The sequence below is a fragment of the Condylura cristata genome, unplaced genomic scaffold (genome assembly GCF_000260355.1).
Source record: "Condylura cristata isolate star-nosed mole 26May11 unplaced genomic scaffold, ConCri1.0 scaffold00009, whole genome shotgun sequence".
Lineage (NCBI taxonomy): Eukaryota > Metazoa > Chordata > Mammalia > Eulipotyphla > Talpidae > Condylura > Condylura cristata.
This window is the reverse complement of record NW_004567110.1, coordinates 23,744,497-23,761,580: the sequence shown is the minus strand read 5'-3', so window position 1 is coordinate 23,761,580 and position 17,084 is coordinate 23,744,497. Positions and strand designations below refer to the sequence as shown.

General features: G+C 34.5%; 1 protein-coding gene across 2 annotated transcripts in view; it reads right to left on the bottom strand.

The window, feature by feature from the left end:
- The window catches only part of LRP12 (low density lipoprotein receptor-related protein 12), a 56,853-nt gene that overhangs the window by 6,830 nt on the left and 32,939 nt on the right, over positions 1–17,084 (bottom strand). For both annotated transcript variants that reach the window (XM_004679665.2, XM_004679666.2), the window contains 4 exons: positions 9,049–9,184; positions 4,329–4,531; positions 1,776–2,880; positions 99–231 (listed from right to left, as the gene is read on the bottom strand). In XM_004679665.2, the coding sequence (XP_004679722.1) occupies positions 99–231; positions 1,776–2,880; positions 4,329–4,531; positions 9,049–9,184 (1,577 nt within the window). The remainder of the gene's footprint in view (positions 1–98; positions 232–1,775; positions 2,881–4,328; positions 4,532–9,048; positions 9,185–17,084) is intronic.

Below are 17,084 nucleotides of genomic sequence, written 5' to 3'. Positions count from 1 at the left end.
ATTTTCTGACAAAGTCAAGGATTTTTGGGTTACCATACAAACAAGTGTAAATTTCATTTTAAGAGGTACTGGGAAAGAAATATTAAATTACAATATACCTGATTAGGTGAACAAACAGGAAAATCTTCAACTGGTGGAATTAGACCCTGAGCAATTAACTGTCCATAAGAAGGAGGAGCTTCTCTTCTTAATAATTCTGCTTCTACTCTTGATAATTGTGTTTCAAATGATCTTTGAGAAAAAACAGGCAATAAAAAGGGTTAAAAATAAAAAATGAAATAAATGAAAAAAAAAAAAAAAAGAAAGAATCCCAAGTTACCAGTAATGAAAACAATCTGAATCTTAACATATTTGATAAGCTTTAAAGCTTAGCCAGTCAACCTTTAATGAACAGATACACTTCAACATTGAGAATACAAAGATGAAGTAGTCTGACCTCATGAGCTTCTACTAGGAGTCTGGATCACTAAGATTTAGTGAATTAGAAATCTCTGCAACAGGGAAAGACACCAGATCTTTACATCCCTAAGGCGATAGGGGCCTTGAGGTTGTAAATGAATGTATCTGAAAGTTGGACTTATTCATCAAGTCCAACATGGTAACTTGTAAAGAACAGTGAGATGAGTCACCAACATGCTTTCTGGAATAGCCTGATCTTGAGCTTAAGATCTCTGACTTTTCATTGTGCTCTAAGGTAACAATGTAGTAAAGCTATTGCACTTGCCTAGGTTATTATACAGTGTAGTATAGTTACTGTAATAATGTGCATCTATACGAGCTGTCTGGTACCTGAAGTTCTTTGCTTAATCTACTACTTGCTACTCTCCCAAAACTGAGGGTCATTGTTACCATAGCAGTCTTTTTAGGGGACTTCTCTGCTATCAGCTTCTCCCAGGTACAATTTAGCCTGTGCCACACAATAGAAAACTCTCCCTAAAGGACACTCTTTTTAGAGTTTAACCAATTCTCACTTGAGGACTCTGTCATGTGGCTCATACTAAGCTTCAAAACCTGACACTAAGAGCCTGTGTTCCCATCTATCTCCTATTAGTTCTTCGTATCTCAGGCTGCTGCAGAGAAGCTAAAAACTATGTGCCTAGTCTCTGAGGAATTGCAGGGCATACCACTTCCATGTGTTTTCTAAGGCTATTTTTTTGTAAATTAAAATATTTTCTCCCTACTTTCATCCTACTCATGACATTTATTTAATTGAAGCCTTTCTGTATCCCCCTTCCTTCCCCCTGCCTACCCCTATCATGTTAGGCATCCTTTGATTTTTTATATCACTTTGTTTAACAGCTCTCACTGCAATTATCTTTTTATCATTTCATTTGACCCACCAATTCCCACCTCCTAACTGTAAACTGCTGCTGAATTATGCTTTATTCAATTTTCTATTTATGTATACTTTGAACATAATGCTTTGAACACAGTAGGCTCTTAAACATCTGGAATTGCTAAATCAATATTTAAAAGTAGAGGTTAAAAAGCTGTAACTGAGAGTTGCAGCTTGCAAAATTCCTAAAGACATATCACTATGAAAGCAGGAACTGATAAATACAGATTGGCTTTTCTTGCCTTTTAACTCTAAGTATTTATTATTTAGTGTGTTTAGCTTCTTCACACTAATTTTATAAGTCACAAACATTTCTCTCTCTTTCAAAACTTATATATAACAAACACACTGCTAATTACACTGAAATGCCTACTGCAAATATTTGGGCCATGTTTTACTGTACCAAGCACAATCATTATAGTTTTGTCTTCATACTGACCTTCGTTCAAACATCCTTAGAGAATAAAGCTTACAGGTGCATCCCAATGCAATGACCAGTAATAGGCCACAGATAAGGCTCCCTATGACAGCTGCAGTAATGACTCTGGTAGGCACAATTACTGGGCAATTTTCCTCATCGCTGCCATCACCACAGTCATCTTGAGAGTCACACACCCAGCTTTCAAATACACAACGATTGTTTTTACAATGAAAATTTCCTGGCTGGCAAAAAAAGCAGTTTTTTTCATCTGAGCCATTTGGGCAATGATTCTGGTAGTTGCAGCGATCAGAACGAGGGTAACAGACACCATTTCGGGAACATGGGAATTCTTCCTTTTGGCACATGGTACAATTGATTTCATCCCTTCCATTCGGACAATGCCAATAGCCATCACAACGCTGCTGTTCAGTATAACATCCCCAGTTACCTCCACAGGGTATTTCCCATGGCAAACAGAAGCCATCTACTTGGTAAGTAGCATTAAATCCCCTGGCAGCATTCACTTTATCAGCACAAAAATGTACCCTTATCTGCCCAGAAGAAGAAACAACTGTAAGAGGTGCATGAGAATCAAAAGCAGTTAACACACGCAAAAGCTTGTGTGGATTCTCCTCTAATCCATCATATATTTTGACATAATCCCCGTAACCTGTGCCATCAAGTTTAAAGTCAGTGAAGCGTAAAATGACTTTACGATGGTCCCCAGTGTCTATTAACCAGGTGCAATTGCTTCCAGGAGGATAAAAGTCTGGATAGTTGGGAGAATTAAAAGTACCATAAAAATATTTTAACCACTGGCCACAAGTTGGCACATCACAGTCTATCTCATCTCCTAGGTCCAGGCAGTCAATGTTCCCATCACATTTTAAAGATTCAGGCAGGCAAGTGTAAACTTTGGTAAACCGTGATAGACACTGGAACTGGTTGTAAGCACAAGGTTGAAAAGAAGCAGATGTTGGAGGATTAGTTTCTTTGACACAAATCTCTTCATCGGAACTGTCCCCACATTCATCCATGTTATTACATTTCCAGGCTTCTGGTATACACTTTCCATTACCACAACGGAACTGATCGCAAGCACAATTTGGCTCCTCAGATTTCCCTGGGAAGTCATGGGGGAAACAATGAGGGAGAGAGAAGAGGAAAACAAAACAGACATATTCTTTTAAAGGCACACATTTAATAAAGTGATATTTAAAAAAAAATTGAAGTGATAGGGCTTTTTTTTTTTTTTAAGAAATACTTTATGCTAAAAAAATAGGTTAGGCCTTAATGGCAAATTAATATTGGCTCACTAATTACTGAACAACTCTAGTTACTAAATGCTTATTATCACTTTCATGAAAATCTTTGCATTTTGAGATAAATAGAAGGAACCAATTATTTTTGCAGATTAACTATTTTACTGTAGAACTTAAGTAAGAGGTCTTAAGATACATGAGCCAAAAGGATAGACAGTCTAAGAATTTTAAATAACTCATTGTATAGGCATCAAAATGACAGACACTTTGAAATGTGTTTTCAAATAAATTATTTTTACTTTCTTTTGTAGTTCTTGCTTATATACATATAGTACTTTGACATGTGCATCACAGCATATTTTGCAAGTCCATTACTTAGACTGAAATTTTTGCAAAGATTAAACTACTATGTTTTGTGTTATTATAACATAATAATTTATTTCTGTAATTTCTATTATTTTTGTAATTTCTATTCATAGCTGCAAAACACTGCATGAATCTGGACTAAAGGTATAAATTTATCAAGACAATAGGGATAGGGAGAGGAAATATTTGGTATGCCTATAGAATTTTAATTATCTTAGTGTACTACCCTAAAATATTTAATATTGTATGTATATATTATGTAATATAACAAGGTAGGGAAACAAAGCCAACATTAGATCCCTATAGTGACAAAATTGGGCACATAATTACTCACTTAACAACTTAATTTACTGATACACAGGTAACACAAAATGTGCTTTAGAAGCTAAAAAGTATTAAAGACTATGTTTAAAAAAAGTAGCATATATTTGCTAAAGGAAATGTTTAATATTAAAAGACATAAAATGGCTTTAGTAAAAAATACACATAACTAATGCTCTGAAATAGTCACATTTGTATGATCTTTTTAGATAAAATTTAATAGCAAAGGAAAACTTCTGAAACTACAATTATGAAGGTAACATTGGCTATGCCTTTACTCTGAAGGTATAAAGACTGCTAATCATACCAGCAAAAAAAAAATATTTTGAATAACTTTCAAGATATAGGTAAGCACTTAAGGGAGAAAAAGTTACTTTACAATAAATGCATTTAAAATACTTAAAAACACATTAGTTTTAGTTTATAAGACTGATCATTTTATTGGGATTATTTAAAGCAGCTTGAGATCCAGCTCTAAGCACATGAATCCTTAGCTTCTTATTCCTTAATTCTTATTCCTGCCCTGAGGACTTAGTCACAATTAAACGGACATTATTTAGAAGACTAATGCACTCAATAATAGAAAATTTCTTTTCCATATTTCTCTCATATAAAAACATACCTGAAAAATACGCCAGTCTGAAGCCCTTTCTAGAGATACTTTCATCAGAATGGAACCTGATCCAGACATGATCTTGTGAAGAAATATATGGTGGTGGGATTGTAGAACCACAGGCTCTGTAACTTTCAATATTCTTGTATGTTTCTATTGTCAACCAGTCTAAACTGCATCTTCTGGACCCTTGAATATCAAAATCCTGAAAACTACAATGAGAAAGCAGAAAAATCTATCAAAAAGGTAATTTTGGAAAAAAGTTCTTATTACTACAACATACCTGAAGATTTTATCATAAGCCTTCATACATTCGTTTGTTTTTCTGGGTTTTTCAGGCCTATGATCTTATCATCAGGGAATGATTACACTGCTGCCTTGTTCTTAATATTTCTATTTTCCCCCCAGATTCCAGTTAATACTTCAGAATGTTTCCATTAAATTGTGATTAAAAGTATGTTTATAAACTCCCACCATAACTGTGTATCAGTCAAACTTGCTTGGTAATTCCCCACATTTGGCCTTGGGTCCATTTTAGGTTCTGTTATCATGTACACAATTATATATTCCCCAGTTATCGCAATTATATATTCCCCGTGGAATATACTACTTGTTACTAACATTTTGTTTTAACCTCAATTATATGTCAATTATCCCCCACTAGTTTTCATTTGATCAGTATTTCCATCTGAAGTTTATCTTTTCCTATTCACCTTTTTCTAGCCACATACTCTGCCTTTGTCTTGTTAAACAAGACAAGGCATGTCCCTATAAACTTTTTAGAAGAGGGTTAAACCAATCAACTAACTAATCAATAAATCTATTATGTCTTTTAAAAGTAAGATGAATCTTTTATTTAACAGCCTTTCTATTTGGCAGAGAGTTCTCATTTTTCCTCCTTTCCTGTTTTCTTTTATATAAATAGCTTTGGTAAAGTTTCTTTTCCTCTATTAGAAGTTTTACATTGCTACTTGTTTTTTCAGTAGCTACCTCTAGATGTTATATTAAAAAACACTTTTGTCTTAATAAAGTACCGCTAAGAATATTCATTGTTATCTCAAATTCAGAAACATTTATAATTTTAATTAATCTCCAACTGAACTTCAGCATTCTTTATTTTTGTAAAACAGCAAACTGTGATAGCATTTAGAGTACCTATTCTTCTGTCAACACTAGAAATCACAGATAATCTTATATTGCATTTCAGTTTTAATAGATAACCTATACTCAAAATCACTTTGAAGTTTCAGAAGTCATTAGAATCATCAATGGCTTGCTAATGTATTAAGTTCATATTACTGAATTACAATTTCTTAAAAAAGCATGTGATGGTTATATTCCAATATAATTGGTTTCCTTTTAAAGCTATATATTTTACTTCATGAATTTCAAAACATTGTTTTGGGAAAGGATCTATAGGCTTCATCAAACTACCAAAGTGCTCATGGCATAAAAAAAAAAATTAAGAAAAAACTCCTGTCCTAATGAGGTTCATAATATCTGGATTAAATTTGTATTATGAATTGGTTTAGTTGGCTGTTTTTGTTAACATTTTTTCATGTATTCTGGAAATCTGGGTTTTTGTGTACTTTTTTTGGTTCTCTCTTTTAAATTCCTTTTTCCCTCTGTATTCCTCAACTGTGTCTATTTTAGAGCTTCCTTCATCTGGCTCTCCATGCCAGGAATAGTCAAACAGATTCAAAGAATTACAGATGACATGGAGTCAGTATGTGGCTGTTAAATTCCTATTTGTTAGGGTATGTCCTTCCAGCTCTCCAAGCTCACAGATCAATTAGTTTAAGCAGTGGTTAGTGGAGTTCTCCTTTCTTAAGCAAAACATCATGACCCTGGGTCCTTGATTTCAAATACAGAACTAGAATACAATCCTCTCTGTAGATGAGGTAACCTTTATTGACTTTGGTAGGTTTAAAGGGAAAGGAATGAAGCAAAAATGGGTTTATGTCACCATCTTTAAATCACTATCTTCTTTATAAGAAGAGCTGCAAGAAAGACTATTAAATAAACTATAATTTTAGTTTCCCTCTTTTATCTAGATTATAATTTTCTTGAAACTCAGGAATATTGATATGCTGCCAAATGCTTTTGCACCAAAGCACCTTCAATTATCTCTTTATTCTAAACACATAATTTTTCTTTGACTTGTTAATATGTTAAATTGATCAAAAGTCCTTAATATTGACTAGAAACATCTAAATGAGCTATACTTGACTGCAGTATACTCCTCCTCTGAATAATTTACTTGCGATTTCTTTTTTAAAGATTGACTTATTTATGCATACAAGAACTGGGGTATAGGCCAGATATGTGTGTGTGTGTATGTGGGTGTCTATGTGAGAGGATTCACCAGAGACAGAGTGGGGAGCAGAACAGGCAGATATAGTGAAATACACTGCTGAGAGAACAGTGGGTAAGACAGGAGAGGTCTGCTGTGCCATGTGGGTCAGCTCTCCGGCTGGGGATTGAACTCCTGCTTCACAGTGCTGCCTGTGCTTTAACCCTTGCACCACCAGAGTGCCCTACTTGAGAAGTGAAACTTGACTACCATATATGCATTTTCTTAAAGTTTGATACCATGATAATGGTTTCAATAAGAACTAAGCCAATTATTAGAATCATTTTCTACTTTCATTAGGTTAGATAAACTCCTACAACTTAGGAAATTTTCTTTTGGATGTAGGACTAACTTCTAATTTTGTTGTACATGTTAGTATTGTTCTTGGTTTTTAGTGTATTTTATTTTCTGAAATCTCAAGAGCCAACACATTATCAGATCAGATGGTAGTATTTAATTTTAATTTCTGTACTGGCAATAATTCACAAGTTTTTATATAACTCAATTGGTAGGCTGCAAATTTAATTTGGGGTTGGATTTTTGGGTTAAAAGAGAAAAAAAAACAAAGTCTAGTTTTGTGCTGAAAAATATCGAATACTTGGGATACCATAATAAAAATGCTATTTTGTAAATTCACTTATTCTTACTCATAAGTAACAGAAAATGGGCATATTGTTCAGATTCCAACATTAGCATTGTTGAAGATAACCTTACTGGCAAATCCCACCAAATCTACCTGACAAGTCACACTTCTCAAAGAGGAGTGGGAGAACTTCTATCCAGGCTGAGCTCTAGTATTCCAGAAGATGTGGATCTGGGTAGAAGGACCAAAGGAAAACAGACCATATGTCCCCTATTTTATGGCTTCTACAAGAAAAAAGGGAACAGATATAGTTGTGTTTCTCAAGAAAGACAGGTTCTTTCATTTGTTAATGGCTACAAAAAAGAGATGAAATGGTTCAAAGTATGCTAAATTTACAATTTCATTTTTAAAATATTAAATGAAAGAATTTGAGTTTATAACCACCAAGTCTCTTCTTAAACCTAAAATTCCATTATTCTTACCTATAAAAGTGTTATAAATGAAAGGATATTGAAAATGGCTTTGCTCTGATGCTGCATGCTATTTTTGTGATGATAGTGGCATTACTATTTGTATTTCAGTTACAATTCCAATTCTGTGTCTAGGCAAATTTTCTTTTCTCCCTCCATGGACGTATTTTTTTTCCTAATAGCCTTGATGAAATTTCCTTAAGCAAGCACTATCTCTTTCCACTATTTTCTTTTTAATATATTATTCCCACATTTTCTCTGAAATCTTCAGTATTTTAAAAATGATTCTTAAGGGTCTAGCAGTGCTATCAATTGCTATGGCCCACGTTCGAGCCCCAACCAGGGAGCTGACCCACATGGCACAACAGAACTCTCCTGTCTCACTGCTGCTCCCTCCCCATGGCAATGTATTTCAGTAAATCTGCCTGTTCTGTTCCCCACTCTTCCCTAGTGAATTCTCTCACTGCCTCCAATACACTTCTGGCCTATACCCCACTTCTTCTATAAAAAAATTAATACAATTTAAAAAGGTTATTTTTTCTAGGAATATCTTTCACTTTGTATTTTTCACAAATACTACTTTTGTTTCAAAGATAGGTTTTTCCCAGGTACAGTTATTTATCTATTATCAGCTTGCTTGAAGTTTTATACATATATCACAGACAGACATGCCTCCAATCACTAAGATTCTAATGAGAATAAATTCATGAGCTAAATCTCCAAATGACTTAGTGAATTTTGCTTATTTGTCTTGTGGTCAAAGATTTCACTCTTAATCTTAAAAAGCTAGTTTCTAATGTGTATTTTTGTTCAAAAAGTAGCCTATAAGGATGTGAATAGCTCAGAGTAAATCCATCACCACCATTAGAAAAAATTCAGGCCCTCCCTGGTGGTGCAATGGATTAAAGCACAGCACTATGAAGCTATCACATCCACTGCAGCACAAGTTCAATCCCCAGCCAGAGAGGTGACCCACATGGTGTGGCAGACTTCTTCTGATGCACCTGCTGTTCCCCTCAGTACATCTGCCTGTTCTGCTCCCTACTGTCTCTGGTGAATCCTCTCACCACTCCTGCACCTCTGGCCTGTACCCCAGCTCTGTGTGTATAAATAAATCTTAAAAAAAAAAAATTCAAATAACAAGATCTAATAGGAGAAAGATGGAATATTATTCCTACACCAAACATGGTACTGACAATCATAATTCATTTATTTTCTAAAAAATCACCATTTTGCATTACTGCAAGTTGAATGGCAATATTTGCAACCTAAATTTATATTCTGTCATAAAATATATAACAACACAGGAGGCAGCAGAATTACCTTATAGTAATGATTTCTCCTGGATTTGCCCTTATGAACCAGCTACAGTTGATTTTGGCAGGATATTCAGAAGGCCAGCCTGGGCTTGTGATTATACCACTTGGTGCTCGAATTTGTTCTGGAGTCTCTCCACAAGCTGGAATATAGCCAAATAAATAGTCTTAGCTAATTATTATACCTTAGAACAGAACATTAAGTAAAACAAAATTTATTAAAAAATACCCGCACTTCATATATTGTTATATATAATAAAATATGGCATTATCAACCACAAAATATTTATTATTCTAATGATATACTTTAGTTTTCTATATTTTAGTTAAAGTATAATAAAGAAGTGGTATATTGATGGAAACCTTATTTTAAAATTATGTTTATCTGGGTAACACTGATGCAGAGCATTGTGCATGTTTTAGGTGTACAGGTTCACACCTGCGTGTCATCACATCATGTCTACCTCCAAGGCACTAATAATCCTCCCACAGTCTGTTGAGCTTCCTCTTTTGTTTGCTCCTGCATCATCATTTTGCTTCCCCCCAGAATGCTGACAATTTTTATTTTTCATTAAGAGACAAATCTATATTTAAAAGAATACAATTTTGATTTCAATTATACATAACTTAGAGTTGTACTACTGTATTGACATGAAAATACTGAAACAGTTGTTGGCTGATTTAATAGCAGTGGTACACATCTGAGCCTTAGGTGGGAAAGTTTATTAACAATACAGATAATTAACCTTTCAGTAAATATGTTAAATAAATGGACAAGAAACAACTAGAAAGAACTGTATCAGAATTTCTTCTTAAATACCTGAGAAACCTATAGGTGGTGCTCTTATACCAAAAACTCAAGAATCCATGACTGTTCTGGCATGGATGCTCAAAAACAGTTATAAATAATTCATTTTCACACAACTGACCAAGAGTAAGAATGGTTATTTTAAGATTCAGTATTTTACATTTCAAATTCAATAGGTACTTTAAAAACAAAACTATAGCCTCATGTTTCTCCCTTAACTGGTTATGAATATATATTCTAATTTTACATATTTGCAACATGACTTGAATTTGGCATTTTGGTTCAGATCCAGCCAATAACTTTTACCAACACATTTTTGTATGCACATTAGACATGTAGATAACTATACTCAGGCACAACCATACTTACTCCTTTCTGTAGTAAAGAATAAGGTGAAATGCCAAAAAATGCATTACAAATATATTCTCTCCCTTTTGGGCTTTAAGCATTATATAAATCTGCAATCAGAATATCTAGATGCTGTATGTTCTACCTGCCATTAACTGATTTTGCAGAGTGTAAACTACTAAACCTTTTTGGGTTTTGGGTTTTTCATGTAAATTAAGGAGTTACTAATTGAATATTTCTAAAGTCTACTTCAACCCCAAATCATGCCACCCCTATAATCATGACATATTTTCACTATATTTTTGATAGCTTATCAGAATGCATTTATAAATTTTTCTTTTTACTTTGCATTTTCTCTTTGACTCACTGAAATCAGACTTCCAATTCTTTTTTTTTTTTAAGATTTATTTATTTATGCATACAGAACTGGGGTACAGGCCAGATGTGCAGGGGCAGTGAGAGGCTTCATCAAAGGCAGAGTGGGGAGCAGAACAGGCCAACTGATGAAGTATACTGCTAAGGGGAGCAGCGGGCGGGTCAGGAGAAGTATGCTGTGCCATGTGGGTCACCTCTGGGATCGACCTCATGCAGAAGTGACTTCAGCTTCTTAGAGCTGTACTTTACTCTGCTGCGCCACCACGGAAGGTCCCAGACTTCCAATTCTTACCTTAATTCCATAAAAACTCAGCTAGTAGGCAGTTACAGCTAACAAATTCAATGGACTCTCAGTCCCTATCATATTTGATCTTTATGGCTTATCTGACAGTGATTTATTTTTCTAGGTATTGCATCTTGGCCTTGCTGACATCTCCTCCTCGGGTTCCCTTAACACTGAACAGTTTGTTCTACAGCACTAGAACCTCCTTCCTTCCTCAACCAGCTGCTGAGATGCTGCTGTTCTTTCCTAAGCCTCCTGCTCTTCTCATTTTCTATAGAGATCTCATTCACTACTACAATTTCAACTATGATCTATATTTCATGGATTTAAAATCTCTAACCCAGAAAGTTTGCAACCTCAAATTCAGCAAGATCAGAGCTACATGTTTCCCAAAACTTTCTTTTTATACAAATTCTAAATCTTCATTGCTTTAAGTATCACTTGGTTAAAGAAGATTTACTTTCCTAACTCAAATTAAAAGGAAATGTACTTTAAAAATACCTCAGTCACTTCAAGTATGTTCAGGCACAGGAATAAGTAAAGCTAGTGACTATAACTACAAATTTCAAAATCAGAAATCGAGGCTGCCTTCACCATGTCTTAGTGAATAAAGGCATATTTTTATCTCTCTACCCCAATCTTCTATTTGGCTTTCTCTGGGTCCATTTTTTTTTTTACATTTCATTTCTCCAATTATTTCTTATTCTGAATTCATCATTAACAACTAGCTCAAACACCTATCGTCAGCTGTAAATTTCCTAGTTTACTACATACTAACAATATTCATTTTATATTATGCCTTCTTACATAAAAGCTATCAGGTGACTTATTGTTGCCTTATTTTGAAACCACTGAATTTGCAATCAATTTGATAACAATGAAGCCTCCACCTCCTCCAGTTCTAAATGGGGATTAAAACAGAATCTACCACAGAGTGCTGTAAGGATTAAATACTATTATTTTGGTAAAGGATTTAACAACGTATTTGGATTAAAGTAAACTGCCTGTAAATAGTATCATATGACATATCAAATCATACTGGTTGGTTTTAATGCCTAAAATGCTATATTGAAATGGCTATTAAGGCCTTGCTCATACTAAATGGAAAATAAGGCATAGACAGATCATTTAATATGTACTAGGTACCATTATGCTATATAAAGAATGAGAAAAAATTATGCAAAGATTAACTGGTAATCTGACATGGGCAGAAGTCACAGTAAGGATGAGTTTGGTGTATACTCACAAAATGTTGCTTTAAGAAATGAAAATTTTCTTCTCTTTTGAAACTGAAATGTTTATATGACTTTGTTAGTTTGAACCTAATCTTTCTAAATTTTGACTATAGTGCCAATTTAGGATCTATCAAATCTGGCCTTCTTTTACTTTTGTTTAACTTTACTCAAACCTTCTTAATTGTTTCTAATATGAGATACAGTCTGGTTAACCATTCGATAAGTAATCGGCAAATATAAGAATCTTGTCAGTATGATGCAAAATTGTGAAAATTTTTCTTCCCATCATGACAATGATTTTAAGTAATTAGAGGCAGGAATATTTGGTTTAAGAAAAAAAGCCAACCACCTATATAGAAGTGCTTTCTTTACTGTAAGAAGTGGTTACTTTACTGGCTTAAACAAATGTCTTGACTTTTCTCTATATGAAGCTATCTTCAGAGGCTGCATGCACAGACAGAGATGTGAAGACATTTCTTCACAACCAAAACAAACACGATACCTGAACTGATGAAGCGATCTTGGAATTATGCATTTTTTGGTCTTGATTGAACTGGTTTCCATTGGAAGCAAATATATTCAACCAGGAAGTATGAACCCCACAATGTAAGGCTGCAAAGTATAAACTGATTCTGCCAAAGGGTACCTGAGGTGCTAGTATCTGAATTGATATTTTATATGGTAGGATTATACTTATAAAGTTACACAGTTGTAAATGATCTGTAACAACATGACTTCTCTCACAAAAAGGTTAGCTTTGATTTGTAGAATGTGAGAATGCTCTGGAAATACCTGGCACTGTGGCAGAAATTACTGTATTTTGTCTTTGTTCACTGTTTCCTTAATATATCTCTTAATAATGAGTATCAACTTTCTTGGAACACAAGCATCCACAAAAACAAAATCTACTTCACTTCTCTGAAATTTTTTGATATAAGCAAATATGTAAATATTCTGGATGGTATTTATTTCTATTTTGATAAATTTCTCCTAACTCTAGAAAAAGGAACCCTCAAATTAAAGAAGACCCAAATGTTCATTCAAAAGACAGCAACTTTCAGCTCTTTCAACTTGGGCAGCATTCTTTTTATAAAAGTATGTGGAAATTAGGTATTCTAATTAGCTCCCCCAAATCTATTTAATTAATATTGAATGTAGTAGATAGGACATCTGGAATGAAAAAGAAAATGACATTATTGCAAAGGTATTGATTAAGCTACACCGAAAGATTAAATACATAGTTTTTAATTTATCATGCATGTTGTCAATTAAGAACGGGAGAAGGGGTAAGTAGGGTTTGCTGGAGTTCACAAGATTTTGGTTTAGTTCCTGGATTTAGAACATGAAGATTTCACTGTGTAAGTTAGAAAACAGGACAAAAGTGACTGAGAAATAATCAAGACTTCCTCATACTTATCCATACAAAATTTCAATAATCCAACAGAAAAGCAAAGAGCTCTGATTTCAAGCTAGATTAACATAATAGACTTCTTATCTTTAAAGAAATCATTTAAAAGTAGGAATGTTTAAATAAAAACCCTATATACATGAGACAGGAGAGGACAATTTCAAAATAATGGCAAACTATCTTTCAGTTCAAAGGTTTTAAATCCTGGGGGGGGGGGGGAAGGACACAGGCAAAGAAACTTATTAGAACTGAATTATTAAAAAAAGTAAAAGAAAACTACAATTTTCAGAGATGAAAAGTGGGTTACTTTCAAAACTGACAAGGGGTGACACTTTATAACTAAAAAAGTAGATGAGACTAGAAGTGACAAGTGATCTTTCTGCCTTTGTTTTTAAAAGATCACAAAACTTAAAAACAAATAACAAGCAGCTATGTTTAACTGACCATATGATACATAAAATATATACGAAAGCACAAAAGACCTTAAAGAGTTCATGGAAACTGCTCTTTTGTAATAATGAGCCATGCTAATTAGCTGAATTCAAGAAATATACAGTCATGCGAGCATACAAAACAATATACTCCTCAGTGACTTTCAAGCCTAAGGAAATGTGCTCATTTTAACAACTGGGCGCATGGCATTATTAAACAGAAAGATAGGCCAATTAAAAAAAAAAAACTACAATATATAAGTATAGAATAAACAGGGTTAACTTGACTATTAACAGGATGCTTTCTTTCACAGAACAAAAGTAGCCTGAGCCTGAGAAATTACAAATTAGAAAAACTTAATGATTACGTTCTGTTTATATAGTAGTCAAGCCAAGGCTGGGTACTGAGAAAGAAGTAGTATGATTTGTACATGTTATAAAGATTCTTTGTAATGCTATAACTTATGGGTAGAGACAACTAGACAAGTGAAAAGACTAGCTAAAAGGCAGAATACAGAAGGTCTATTATTTGTAAAATTTTAATTTAGGAAAGTTTCAGCATGGAACAAAAACATTCTCATCGAGTTCATAAGCAAAGGACAATATTTACAGTCAAGAGCAATCACTACCATAGGAATCACTATCATTTTCGATCTTATTTTTCAGTATAGAGTGCTTTGTAAACATTACATGCATTATACCTGATAAATAAGAATTTACATGTTGAAACTCTAGTTAAGAAGAATTTGATTCTAATGGAAATAAATGTATTTTTAAAGTGCCGTCTATAAAATTAAATAAGCAAATGGTGACTGCTGAAGACCATATAGGATGAGAGTAAGAATGATTCTGAAGGTTAATAAGTGAATCATGTCATACATGGAAAAACACTGTGCCTGTGCAAGTAATAATTGCACTGAAGCATGGAAAAATCAGGATATGTAGTTATCGGATTCTCATGAAAACCAAATACGTACTGAACTATTCTTTTTTTAAGACTTATTTATGCATACAGAACTACAGTAAAGGCCAGAGGTACAGAGGAGGTGAGAGGATCCACCCAAGTACAGAGCGGGGAGCAGAACAGGCAGATTGACCAAGTACAGTGCTGAGGGAAGCAGTGGGCGGGTCAGGAGAGGTCTGCCACGCCATGTGGTCACCTCCCGGATGGCCCCAGATAGAACTCACACTGAAGCAGTTGAAGCCCTCTTGCAGTGCTGCTGCTGGGAGGGGGGAGAGGGTAGGGAGAGGCTGGTCTATTGCTAATTCAGAAGAAATGTATCAAACTGAAAATTTAAAGGTAAGCATGGTGCACACTGCCCTTGTGGAAATTTCTGCAGCAAATTAGAAGCTTTTGGTTTGTACATCCAAGTGCTGTAAATATAATCAAAGTGAAGAATGTGTGGTCAGGTCTATGGATCCATGACTGATGATAATGTTAATACTGTCAGTTATTAATTAATTCTATTATTCAATTTAGCAGATGAGGAAAAAATAGAGGCACACAGAGAAATTAATTTTTCCAAGGTCACAAAAAGTTCACATCACAACTGGGATTGGAACAAGGTATATAGGTTTCGGGAGCTGCATTTAAACCACTAAAGCCTACTATGGAGATTCTGCTAACACTTGGGATAATTATGAGTGGGGTGAGAGGGAAACTGCCTCAAAAGGATTTAAATTAAAAAGTGGTTTGTTTTGGGGAAAAAAGATCTCGTGTTCTATTTTAATATGAAGAGAGAGATTTCTATTTTAATATGAAGAGGGTATATTTAATTTTAAAGCTTCTAAATACTCTTTCCTACTTGCTACAAATCTACATAGGGACTGCAGAATTAAATCTTAGGATTTAATTCTTTGGAATTAAACAAGACTGTAAACAGCATTGTAGAACCTACAATAATAATAAGAGTAATGTATGTTAATTACAGGTAAGATGACTAGGGCATAGGATGTATTTCAAAGGAGAGTAGAATAGAGATGGGAAAAGAAGAGAAGGCTGGATGATTAGGGAAGTTGGAGTCTAGAAAACAAGCACATTGACTATAAAGTCTACCGACCACTGAGAACAAAGGGAAAGCAGTCAAGAGAGTGCCAAAATCTGCAAGAAGAATCAAGTACAAGCATGGCTCTTTGTCAGACTGCCATGTATAGTGAGGCTAACAAGCTCTGCAACCTCAACAGGAAACAAACTCCCCTGGGTGGGAAGAAATGACTTCAGTGAGAAAGTTTTCTTCAAGGTGACTTGGCTTATTGTTTATACCTAGTGTCTTGATTTCTTTGAGTCTTTGTTGTCTAGAAACTGGACACCTGGAATCTTAGCAAAGTTCAGTCGTAGTGGAAATGTCAGAACTGTCAACACAGAGGATGAGCAAAATATTACTTCAAATTTCTTTCCATTTTTTTTTTAAGAAATAAGAAAACAGAACTTTTTAAATGGATATAATTATTAGTACTCTAACAGCAGTATTTACTAGTCTAACAAAGGGAGGATTCTACTTACCATTTAAAAGGTCAGTGTAAGTAGGAAAAGTTTTACTAATTTATTATTCATACTCAGAACTGTCTCAATACTCTCAGATTTGTCACCAGAAATCACACATCCCTATAACAAGTAGGGATTCTAGATTATAATGAAATGAATAGTCCTCTAAATTAGCACAGATACTTGAGAATCAATACAGCAATATATTTACTTCTATTATTCTAAGTAAAATTCTTTTTTAAAAAAGATTTATTTATGTATGCCTACAAGAACTGAGGTATAGGCCAGAGGTGCGGAAGGGGGTAAGAGGATTCACCAGAGATAGAGTGGGGAGCAGAACAGGTAGATCAAGTGAAATACACTGCTGAGGGAGCAGTGGGTGAGACAGGAGAGGTCTGCTGTGCCATGTGGGTGGCCACCTCTTGGCCAGGATAGAACTCCTGCCACAGTGGCTGTGGATAGCTTCATAGTACTGCCATTAACTCCTTTTAGCACCAGGGGGCCCCTACGTAAAATTCTTAAGCAATCGAAAGCTACATGGTCATAAAATATAAAAGTCAAAAGTGACACAAATTATGAAAAAAGACAGTAAAAGGGAAGGAAATTAGAAAAAAAATAGCTTTTTCTATAAAAATTACAGCACAACGTGAAAAGAATGAGGAGAATAACC